Source organism: Orycteropus afer, unplaced genomic scaffold, assembly GCF_000298275.1.
Source record: "Orycteropus afer afer isolate SDZICR_OR568_19922 unplaced genomic scaffold, OryAfe1.0 scaffold00297, whole genome shotgun sequence".
In the NCBI taxonomy this organism is placed as follows: Eukaryota; Metazoa; Chordata; class Mammalia; order Tubulidentata; family Orycteropodidae; genus Orycteropus; species Orycteropus afer.
This window is the reverse complement of record NW_006921884.1, coordinates 892,169-904,040: the sequence shown is the minus strand read 5'-3', so window position 1 is coordinate 904,040 and position 11,872 is coordinate 892,169. Positions and strand designations below refer to the sequence as shown.

At 37.6% G+C, this 11,872-nt stretch overlaps 1 protein-coding gene across 1 annotated transcript in view; it reads left to right on the top strand.

Moving 5' to 3' along the window:
- IQCM (IQ motif containing M) overlaps window positions 1–11,872 on the top strand; it is a 735,830-nt gene that overhangs the window by 366,765 nt on the left and 357,193 nt on the right. Inside the window, exon 14 of the mRNA XM_042782394.1 lies at window positions 6,075–6,209. Within this exon, the coding sequence (XP_042638328.1) occupies window positions 6,075–6,209 (135 nt within the window). The remainder of the gene's footprint in view (window positions 1–6,074; window positions 6,210–11,872) is intronic.

Genomic DNA, 11,872 nt, shown 5'->3' with positions numbered 1-11,872 from the left:
ATTTATCTTAGGAAAATGGCTCACAAGTGTATAGAAGCCAGCAAGTCCAAGTCTCTGGAGGAAACAGGCTGGCGGCAGCCTTAGCTTCCGTAAGTGCAGTGGGCCGAGAAATTCAAGGCTGGCAGGCAGTACATTGGTTATTGACTCCAACAGAAGATGAATCCAAGATCTCCAGGCCAAGCGGTGGGCTGCTCACTCATGGAAGTCTGTAGTCCGCACACCAGGGTTCCAATCCCTCAAAGAATGTGGCTCTTCCCAGGATGTCCCTGGATATCTTGGAAGCAGGCCACACCTCTAGGGAAACTCCCCTTGGGCAGACTGGCCACTCAGAACATAGTCATCTGATCCCATCATGGGAACAACCACACAGAACTGGGGTCCAGCCAAGTTGACACACAGCTCCAACTATGACACCATCCCATTGTCTTCTTGCTTGCATGGTCTCTGCTGAGATATCAGAGCTTACTCTTACTGGCTGTCCTTTGTATGTAACTTTTTGTTTATCCCATGCTGCTGTCAGGATTCTGTCTTTGTCCTTGGCTTGGTGAGTTTGATGATGATATGTCTTGGCAATTTTCTTTTGGGGTCTATCCTGTTTGGGGTTTGTTGGACTTCCTGAATGGATATGTTCACCTCTTTCATCATATCAGGGAAGTTCTCCTCCAGCAAATCTCGGACGATTTTCTCAGTTGTTTTATTTTTCTCTTCACATTCTGTAATTCCATTGACACGTAGATTGTTTATTTTGATGGTATCCCACATGAACCTTAGGCTTTCTTCATTTTGTTTTGATTTTTTTTTTTTCTGACTGATCCCTTTCCAAAGAAGAATTCAGGTATTTGTCTTCAATCTCATTAAATCTGTCTTCCATTGCATCAATTCTTCTCCTTTGTCCTTCCAATGTGTTATCTATTTCTAACAACTTAGTATTTATCTTCTGGATTTCTATCTGTAGATTTAAAATCACTTCTAATTTTTCATTTACTTTGTCATTTTATTCTTGTATTTTCTTCCAAAATTCTCCTAAGGTTTTTTTCTGTGTTTTCTTTGGTCTGTCTCTCAATCCTTTGAAGATACCTAAAGATAATTCTTTTGAATTCCTTATCAGAGAGTTCCAATGCTGCTTCTTCCTCAGGGATGCGTTCTGGGTCTGTAACCTGTTCCCTTGTTTCTACCACTTTATCTTGTGTCTTTGTGTGGACTGTGATGGTCTGTTGTCTCCGAGGCATTGTGGTATTGTATTTAGATCTCTCTTAACTGTTTTTGAAGAGCAGCCAAGGGTGATTCAGGCTCTTCTTGGTGGTTTTTTATCATTGGCCAATTGGTGGAGAAGGAGGTGCTGGCTCTTGCTCAGTAAATGAAGTTGCGGGAGGTGTGGGTGCACTTATATCTTATGGGGACTGTTGCTGTCTCCCGCTCAGTTAGGCAAAAAATTACAATTGAATAACCATCAACAAAACTAAAAGCACATGGACAAAAAGTACACCCTGAAATCACACAGGAACAGTAACCCAAAAAAAGAAAAGTGGAGAAAAGAAGAAGAATATAGGTAAATATGAAATATCTGGGGAAAGGTCACTAAGAGAAAGAAAGATAGATGAGAATAATGAAGAAAGAAAACAAACTAACAAACAGGAAAAAAAAAAAAAGCAAAATGAAGACAAAAAACAACAAGGAACAGGGTTAACCATGAAAGGAAAAAAAAAATAAATAAAACAAAGAAAAAAAAAAGGTGTAAGCTAGGACCTTTTCAGTCATGTAGTGCAGGTCCAGAAAGTTCTTAGGTTTAGTGGAAAGAAGAACCTCTTCTTAAGCCCTTGGAATCTGGTAGAGCATTGTCTCTTTAGGCTGTCTCTAGCTGGTGGTGGTTATGTGTTGATTTGTTTTGTCTTGTTGTTATGGTTTAATATTTTTAAAAGATGAAACTGCTGTGTTTTATTTTATTATTTATTCAGGTGTGTTGGGTTGCTCTGCTGTTTTCTTTGTGATGATGGAATCACTGTGTGTAGTGTGGATATGTGTTTCTGTTTTTGATAAAGAGGGTTTAGAGTTCGAAGTGGGAGGTTTTGTGGTAATTGGCTGAATATGGTTTCTTCTATTGAATGAGTGAAGTTATTGGCGGAGAAGGTGGGAGCAGAAGAAGGAAAGCTTGATGTTGCTGGGGTCAATTTCTATGGCTTTGAGCAGGCTATTATTGATGACGTATTTATTTGCAAGACCGCGGCTCTACCTCAGGAAAGATTCCTATTGTTAGAGGGTCACAAATTTCTGCCAATTTCAGGCACACTCAAAGACCCTGCCTCTACGGCCCCACAGCTCCAAAGTGTGGCTCCAAGGCAAAACTCACGGGACCACACTCAGCTGTGGTTTCTTTGCTCTCCGTGCCCCGTCTGCCCGCAGTGCTGATGCAATCCCTCCAGACTGGTAATGTCCAGCTCTGGAGTTTGTCTGAGATACCACCCACCTGTGGTGCCAAAGATGCATGCAATTTCACCTGTGCTGGAGTCCGGGGAGTACCTGCTAGTAACCTGTGGTCCCAATATCCATGGCAAGGAAAAACACAGTGTCTCCCAGTCTGACCAAAGCCCGCTCTGTGATCCTCTGGGAGGGGAGGGAGCTAGCCTTTCTGGCGCAACAGTGAGATCTCTGCCTGAATCTCAGTAGTGGTGTCCGTGCCCGCCTGCATCCAGACCACCCACATTACCGACAAAATCAGCTGCTGGAGGCAGGTCTCTGCCGCTGCCTGCTGGAATATTGTAGTGGTCACTAGTATGCTGCTATAAGGTGACTTCATTCTTGGCCCGAGGATCTCAGGTGGCCGCCCTTGCCCAGCAGACAGTGACTGCCCCAGGAAAGTTTCCAATGGTCTACTCATCTGTCCTCCGGCAGTAGCTCTTTCCTAAATAATCTCCCTGTGCCTTTCCTCTAATTCTGTCTTCTGTGTTTGGTGCACTCTGATTCAGTGAGCTGTTCAGAACACCAAAGTTCCTAATTCAAACTGTTGTTCCTAGTTTTCAAAGTCCTTAGATGCCAGAGGGGAAAAAAGCATGCTGCTCACTGGCGAGACTCCATTTTGAACCCTTTTCCTGTCTTTTTAATGACCTTTTGCTTTCTTCATGTATGATGTTCTTGATCTCACACCACAATTCATCTGGTGTTCAGTGCTTGGTGTTCAAAGCATCAAATCTTTTCTTTAGGTGGTCTCTAAATTCATATGGGGATATAATCAAGGTCATATTTGAGCTCTTGTGGAATTCTTTTAATTGTCTTCAGCTTCAACTTGAACTTGCAAATGAGCAGTTGATGATCTGTTCCACAATCAACTCATGGACTTGTTTTTGCTGAAGATATTGAGCTCTTCTATTGCCTCCTTCCATAGATGTACTCAATCTGATTCCTGTGTATTCCATCAGATGAAGTCCACATATATAGCTGAAGTTTATGTTATTGAAAAAAGGTGTTTGCAATGAATAAGTCATTGGCCTCACAAAATTTTATCATGTGATCTCTAGCCTCATTTGTTTCACCAAGAACCTATTTTCCAGCTACTGGTGTTTCTTCTTTGTTTCCAACTTTTGCACTCTATTCACCAATAATAATCAACACACCTTGGTTGCATGTTTGGTCAATTTGAGGCCACATAAATTGGTAAAAATCTTCAAATTCCTCATCTTTGGCTTTGGTGGTTGGTGTGTAAAGTTGAATAATGGTAGTATTAACTTGTCTTCCTTGTTGTATGGATATTATCCTATTACTGACATCATTGTACTTCAGGATTGTTCTTGAAACATTCTTTATGATGATGAATGTCAGGCTGTTCCTCTTCAATTTGTCATTCCCAGCATAGTAGATCATAAGGTTGTCTGATTCAAAATGGCCCAAACCAGCCCATTTCAGCTTATCACCTCCTAGGATATTGATCTTTATTCATTCCATTTCATTTTTTATATCTTTCAATTTTCCTAGATGCATAGTTCATACATTCCATGTTCTAATTATTAATGGATTTTTGCAGCTGTTTCTTCCTATTTTGAGTCATCCCACATCAACAAAGGAAGTTCCTATAAGCTTTACTCCATCAATGTCCTTAAGATTGACTCTACTCTGAGGAGGCAGCTCATCTCCGGTCATATTTTGAGTGCCTTCCAACCTGAAGGGCTCATCTTCCATATCGAACAATGTTTCAGGGCTATTCATAAAGTTTTCCAGTAATATATCAGACAGTGTTTAACTGATATTCATCATGTTTTCACTGGGCAGTTCTTTGAGGAGTGGATGGCCCCTTTCTTCTTCAGAGTATCTTAGTCTGGAAGATCTGGTGAAATGTACACTATGGTTGACCCTGCTTCTATCTGAAATACTGGTAGCCTCACAGAAACATGAATACAACTGATTAATCAAATTGATTAATTACAGCCCCTCCCATTAAAAGGTTTTCCTAGGAAGCATATATTTACTTAATTATAAAAAGCTAAGTGACATTCTTTACATCTTATATGGATTTCTCCAGAATCAGACTTTTAGTCAAAAATTCATGTACAACAAGTTAATTTGGGAGTTGATCCCAGGAAATACTATTAGTGGAGTGGCAAAGTGAGACAAAGAAGTAAGGGAAGTAAAAATGTGTGAATTTGGGACTTCAAGGAAACAATATAGCAAACTTGTCTTAAGTGGTGAGTCTCAATGTACCAACTCCTTCAGTCATCAGTTGAGGGCTGCTTGATGAAGGGTATCAATTCCCTGCCACTTCTGACCTGCTGCACAAGTGACAGAGTGGAGCCCTGCAGCCAAGGGGAACCCTTAAACAATGAAATGCAAATGTTGGTAATTGAAAGCCTAATAAGCATGAACAGATATGGTAAAGACAAGAAGATGTGGATGAAGTACCTACAGCAATCACTATAGTTTACTTATTTGAAAAAAAAAAAAAATAGCCAGAGATATAGTAAACATAAATTTATGTTTATTTAGTTTACTGGTGTGTTCAAGGCTCTAGAATTTCTACTTATATTTCTGCTTATACTTAGGCATTTACTAAATAGTCTTTGAATTTATTGATTTCTTATGACTATCCCTTCAAATTAATAAATGAATGAAAGAATGAATGAATGAATAGAAGCTGAAATCCATATGAATGAGGGTCAGGATAGTAAATTAACATATTGACTTCTCTTAGAAAACTCTATGGTACTTTTTCATTTGTATCCCATATTTCAGACTGAGCCAATACTTGGACAGACTCCTGTAAATGCTGACTAATAAACAGCCTCATGAGATTAATCTTCAGAGTGAGGGTTACCTTTCTGAAGAAAGAAAATTAAAATATTTATAGATAATTAGTTACAAAATGTACATGCAAATTCTCTTAGTCCTTGACTCTAATTTGTCTAACGTCTCATATAGGAAGGTTGAGTGGTTGCCCATCTAAGTGGTTTCTGTGGTAGTCTTAGGGCTAGAAGTGACAAAGTGCCTTTAACTAGGAAGTAGGAATGTCGGAAGCCAGTGAGCAGAAAGTAGATTTGAGGCCAAATCAGAAATGGAATAAGCAATCCAAAGCAGAATCTTTAAGTGGTTCAATAGAATGTACTTGAAAGCCAGAAAGAGAAGAAAATACTATGGACACTACGGAGTAAAGAATACTAAAGTGGGTCAGCTGGAGTGAGGCCCCCAGGAATCTTGATATTTAAAGCTGGAGTTAGTTATATCTTATGCTGTGATTTGAGAGCTCATGGACAATTGTTGTGTAAACCAGTGTTCTCCTTGGGGAAAACCAAAAAAACAAATGCACTGCCCTGGAGTTGGATCTGACTCATAGTGACCCCTCCTTGTGCTTCTGAGGTGGTATCACTATAGAAGTAGAGTGCCCAACCTTCCTTCTGAGGAATAGCTGGTGGGTTTGAACCACCAGCCTTCTGGTTAGCAGTCAAATGCCTTAGGCACTACACCACCAGAGCAATCAAGCATAATTTTACTTATAAATCTAGATTTAAAATTTCTTCAAATCCAGATGGCTTGTACCTGATATATTATTTATAGAGTTTTTGTTTTGTTTTTTAACCTTCTTTGCTTTTCAGTCTATGAAACAATGTTTGCAAAGAGAGAAGATTGGCAAGGGTTAGAAAGAAGTGAGCTCCTCAAGTACTTCAATGACTGTGGTCATTTCCCAACCCAGAAACAAATTGATAATGCTTGGAATCTGGTCCATACAGGTAAGTAGTTACTTCTTTTTTTTCCCATTTTCCTATTCTTTCCCTTTAATCTTCTTTCTCCCCTCCTTATTTACCCTTTTCATGTTGTTCTTTCATTTTCTTACTTCTATTCAATTTGACGTATAAATCCTTTGCTTCAAATTTATTTCTATCTGCTTTTAATATATATTAAGGAAGAGATTTAAAGGATAAATTAAAAGAATAAAATAAAAGTAGTTATTTAAAGGGGACTGGAGGTGATTTTAGCCTTTATAATTTTAAAATAACTGATACATAGATATAGATAGATAAAAGTTGTTGTTAGGTGCCATGGAGTCAGTGCCAACTCACAGTGACTGACTCTGTGTACAACAGACCATCCTCACAATTATTGTTATGCTTGAGCCCATCATTGAATCCACTGTGTCAATCCATCTTATTGAGAGTCTTCCTCTTTTTCACTGACTCTCAACTTTATCAAGCATGATATCTTCTCCAGGGACTGGCCCATCCTGATAACATGACCAAAGTTCAAGAGATGAAGTTTTGCCATCATTTCTAAGGAGCATTCTGGTTTACTTCTTCTGAGACAGATTTGTTCATTCTTCTGTCAAAACCAAAAAAATAAGCCCACTGTCACTGAGTCGATTCCAACTCATAGCAACCCTATGGGGCAGAGTAGAAAAATGCCCCATGGGATTTCCAAGGCTGTAATATCTACTGCCACAACCTTCTTCCAGAGTTGCCAGCACTCAAACCTTTTAGTTATCAGCTGAATACTTAACCATGGCATCACCAGGGTTTCCTATACAGATATATATATATATAATAAGTTAGGAGCTCTGGTAGCATAGTGCTTAAGGCACTTGACTGCTAACCAGAAGCCTGGCGGTTCAAACCCACCAGCCATTCCTCAGAAGGAAGGTTGGACAATCTACTTTTGTAGTGATACTGCCTTGGAAACCCAAAGAGGGGTCGCTATAAGTCGGGTCTGACTTGATGGCAAATAACAACAACAACAACAAAAATAAGTTATGACTCAACTCACTGCCATTGAGTCAATTCTGACTCATTGTGACCCCCATTGGGTTTCCAAGGCTGTAAATCTTCAAGGAAGAGGACTGCCTCATCTTTCTTCCATGGAGCAGCTTGAGGGTTCAAACCACCAAACTTTTGGTAGCAGCTAAATGCCTTAACTGCTATACCACCAGAGCTCCTTAAGTTATGACTAAAAAGCCAAAACCAAAACCAATCTCACAGCTACCAAGTCCATTAGACTCATAGTGACCCCTCCTTGAGTTTCCGAGGCAGTATCTCTATGGAAGTAGATTGCCCAATCTTCCTTCTGAGGAGTGGCTCTTGGGTTTGAACCACCAGCCTTCTGGTTAGCAGTAGTCAAATGCCTTAGACACTACACCACCAGAGCTCCCATGTCCAAAGTAGGTGAGACAAAATCTGTCCATTGTCCATTCTCCCTTCCAAGGAGCAATCTGGCTGCACTTCTTCCAGGACAGATTTGTTAATTCTTCTGGCAGCTCATGGGATTTTCAGTATTCTTTGCCAACACCACAACTCAAAGGCATCAACTCTTCTTTGGTCTTCCTTATTCATTGTACAACGTTCTCATGCATATGAGACTATTGACAACACTATGGGTTGGGTTAGGTGAAATTTAGTGTTCAAAGTGATTTTGCTCTTCAACATTTAAAGAGGTCTTTTGCAGCAGATTTGCATAGTACAATATGTCTGATTATTTCCATGGGTGTTGATCATGGATCCAAGTAAAATGAAATCTTTGACAACTTCAAACTTTTCTCCATTTATTGTGATGCTGCTTATTGGTCCAGTAATGAGGATTTTCATTTTCTTTATATTGGGGTATAATCCACATTGCAGACTGTACTCTTTAATCTTTGTCAATAAGTGCTTGCAGTCATCTTCACTTTCAGCTAGCAAGGTTGTGTCATCTGCATATTGCAGGTTGTTAATGAGTTTTGCTCCAATCCTGATGCCACGTTCTTCTTCATATAGTCCAGCTGCTCAGGTTATTTGCTTTACACATATGTGTGTGTGTATGTGTGTGTATTCATAATGAAATATATAGCAAAGTTTTAATGTTTGAAATTGTAAATTATTTAAACATAATGTAATTTTACAGTTAGAAAATCATGTATTTTCTGAACAGCAAATAAAAGGATAGCATTTTATGAGGAACGTTTATTAAGTAAATTTAAATGGAGTGACATTCCTCTCTTTTCTAAAAATGAATGGAAATAGTAAACAAGTTTCCAAAATCTCAATGAAGTTTCCTTAATTCCTAAGGATACTTCTCAACTTTTATTTTGATACCTATGCTGTCATGGTTAGAAATAATGAATGTTGTGCCCACAATTGAATTGAGAGGAAAATGTTAAACAATAACAAAATAAAATATTTCAAGTCCCTTTTATTATAGGAAGAAGACTCATCTGTTAGTCAGAAAATGTGAGTGAGATTAGAGTTCAAAGTTGGAGAAACCTCATTATATATTTCAAGTTCTCCTCATTAGTTAGTTATCAGTGTAATATATTAAATTCTGTATTTATGGGACTTTGTTTTGTAACTAAAACAAAGTGCTTAAAACAGTTTTGTACACTATCAATAAATATTTGTTTATTGACTGGCAAAAAAACTTTCAAATTACTTTGAGCTTTAGTGGTCATGGTGATGCTGTTTGTTTGTTTAAGTAATTTTTTTCCTGATGACAAAAATGGGAAAATTACTAAGAAATAGCAATTGATATCTATAGCTCCATTTTTTTCCTGTCCATATGATATTATTACATGAAACTTGAGATTTTCTAATTTATTTGAAAATTAGTTATTAATAGTTCTTTGAAAATCTGCTTTTTTGCTCAACAACATTCATGGAGGTGTTTTCAAGCCATTACATATTCCTTCACAACAGTATTCATGGCTTAATAATAATCTATAATATGGATTTTCTATGATGTATTTACTATTGTACATTTATGTTATTTTCAAGTTTCCATAATGATAAGTAATAATAAAATGAAAAAAAGATGCTTAAATGGAGCAGAAGGGAACCAATCAAGTATTTCAGAAACATATTAATTAGTGTGGGAGCTTTGGTGGTGTAGTGCCTAAGGCATTTGACACTAACCCGAAGGCTGACATTTCAAACCCACCAGCCACTCCTCAGAAGGAAGGTTGGGCAATCTACTTCCGTAGTGATACTGCCCCGGAAACCCAAGGAGGGATCGCTATGAGTCAGGTCCGACTCCACGGCATTGTGCTTTTTTTTTGGTTTATTAATTAGTGTCAGTAAATTAAAATGCAGGGTTTTCTAAAGTTATTAGTTTCTTTGAGCTATTTTCCCCTACTGATCATATTGATTTTGGAATATAATGGCATAGACTTGCAGCATGGTTCTGACATTACTCTACCTGGGTTCATTTCCTGGCTGCACCACTTAGTAGTTGTATGTCTTTGAACAAATTACTTATCCTGTCCACAACTTATCTCCTCAACTATAAAAGGGGAATAGTATCTAACTCACTGGATAGTTGTGAGGTTTAAAGAATATAATTCATGTGAAGTATGTGTTCTATCATAAGTACTTAACAAATTTTATCATTCTTATCTTTTAAAAGAATTGTCCAAATAAATTTTAAGTTATTTTTCTTTATTTATGTAAAAGTTGCTCTTGAAAATGTTTATAAGTTGAATCTAATTGTATAATAACTCATTATTGTAGAGATTTTGTATTCAGTGTTATGAATGTACCCATTTCACATCTTTTAATTATCATAATGCTAGAGGAGGTATGCTCATTTGTGGTCATTTTACAGATGCCAAAACAGACTTTAGGAAGAGATTTTTCAAAGCTCGTTGGCAGAGCTAGAACTTCAACTCTGGTCTCTTCAAGTCAAGTTAAATGCCCTTTCCATTTTACTAGGTGGAAATACTTTAAAAAATCAATGGTATGGAAACATAATTAGTTGGATGATTAAAATGTTCCTGACAGCTAGGACTGCCTTTTGTTCATCATTCACAGACTAGCTCAGTACCTTGCAATATAGTCAGTATTGTGAAAATGATTGAGTTCATTAGATTTCTATTAAAACTAGGAGTTTCAAAAGAAACTTAGTTTAAAAACACACTATTTTTTTTCTATTATAGTTCATAATATAGGGAAGCTTTACAGAAGGGTATCACTCAAATAATTTGAAATCTGTGTCTAATTATATTCCTCCACCCCAGTTAAAAAATTATTTTGATGAAGAGGAAGCTTTCATTTAAAATGGAGATACTCTAAAATAATGGAAAGAAAACACAACATTTATGAGAAAAAGGAGCTAAATTAATGATTTCTACTTACTTCTGGTATATATTTAATTATTAATAAATTCTTATGCGTTTCAGATTGTCAGTCATCTTCATTCATACTGACTGCTTTAATTGTGGATAATAGCTCCAGTTGTGCAACCCATGTGTTTTTTAATCAGATAGAGTATTTCACCTAATACATATATGTAATTAATTCAACTGATTAACTTCAGTATATTGGACCAAGTAGGTCAAATTCTTAGAATTGTCTATATACATTCAGGTATTTTTAGCTTTTTCTTTTTTTCATTATTTATTCTTAGCTCTGTTCTAACAAACAAACAAAAGACTGAGAACATGATTTTTGTCTTAAAATCTTCCTTTTCAATGAGGCAACTTCAAACTACATACATAGACTGATCTTAAAAGTTGAAGACTATGCAAATGTGGAAAACCTTTACTTTGTTATACATTTAAATCCCTAAAAATTAAACTACCAAAAAATTGCATGATCTATTTTGAGATAAAGGAAAATAATACATAGTGGTTCTATGTTATCTATTTATACATCTGCTAAATTTTGGAAGTTTGAACTTTCAAGGCTTGCCAGTGTTCTTCCAATATGTAAATATAATTTCTGGTTTATTATCTACAATTAAAATTAGAAGAAAGGTCAACAGTGAAGACAAATCCATTTTCATTGTGGTGCACTAGACAAAAGTCTTAAAATCATCAGCATTGTTGGCACCAAACCTGTTGTGATAGAGTAAGTTCTGGTTTTTGGTGACCCTATGCATTGCAGAGCAGAAGTGCTCTACAGAGTTTTCTTGGCTTAATCTTTCTGGAAGCAGATGGCTTAGCTTTCTTCTGTAGCACTGATGGGTGGATTCAAACTGCCAACCTTTCAATTAGTTGTTGTTATGTGCCGTCGAGTCAGACCCAACTCATAGTGACCCCTCCTTGGGTTTCCGAGGCAGTATCACTACGGAAGTAGATTGCCCCATCTTCCTTCAATTAGTAGCCAAATGCAATACATTTTGCATCTGAAGTAGCTATGGCTTAAGATGTGATGAATTTACTTTAGCCCAACTTGTTAGGGGCAATCTATAACTACATTCTGAGCCTCCTTTTCCTTCAGACATGGTTTTGTCCACAACAAATAGACAACTCTACATAAGTGAGGTAAGCACGGGCGTGCTTGTGCTTACTCACTGATCTGCACTGAGCACTTTCCCTTGTTACCCTCCCGAGAGGGACCAGGTCTTCGGGAGCAAGGTAAGCACGGGCGTAGCACAGAGTAGCAGGCCGGAAGAGCAGGAGCAAGGGGTGGAACCCAGGAAGCCAAAGAGAAGAGTG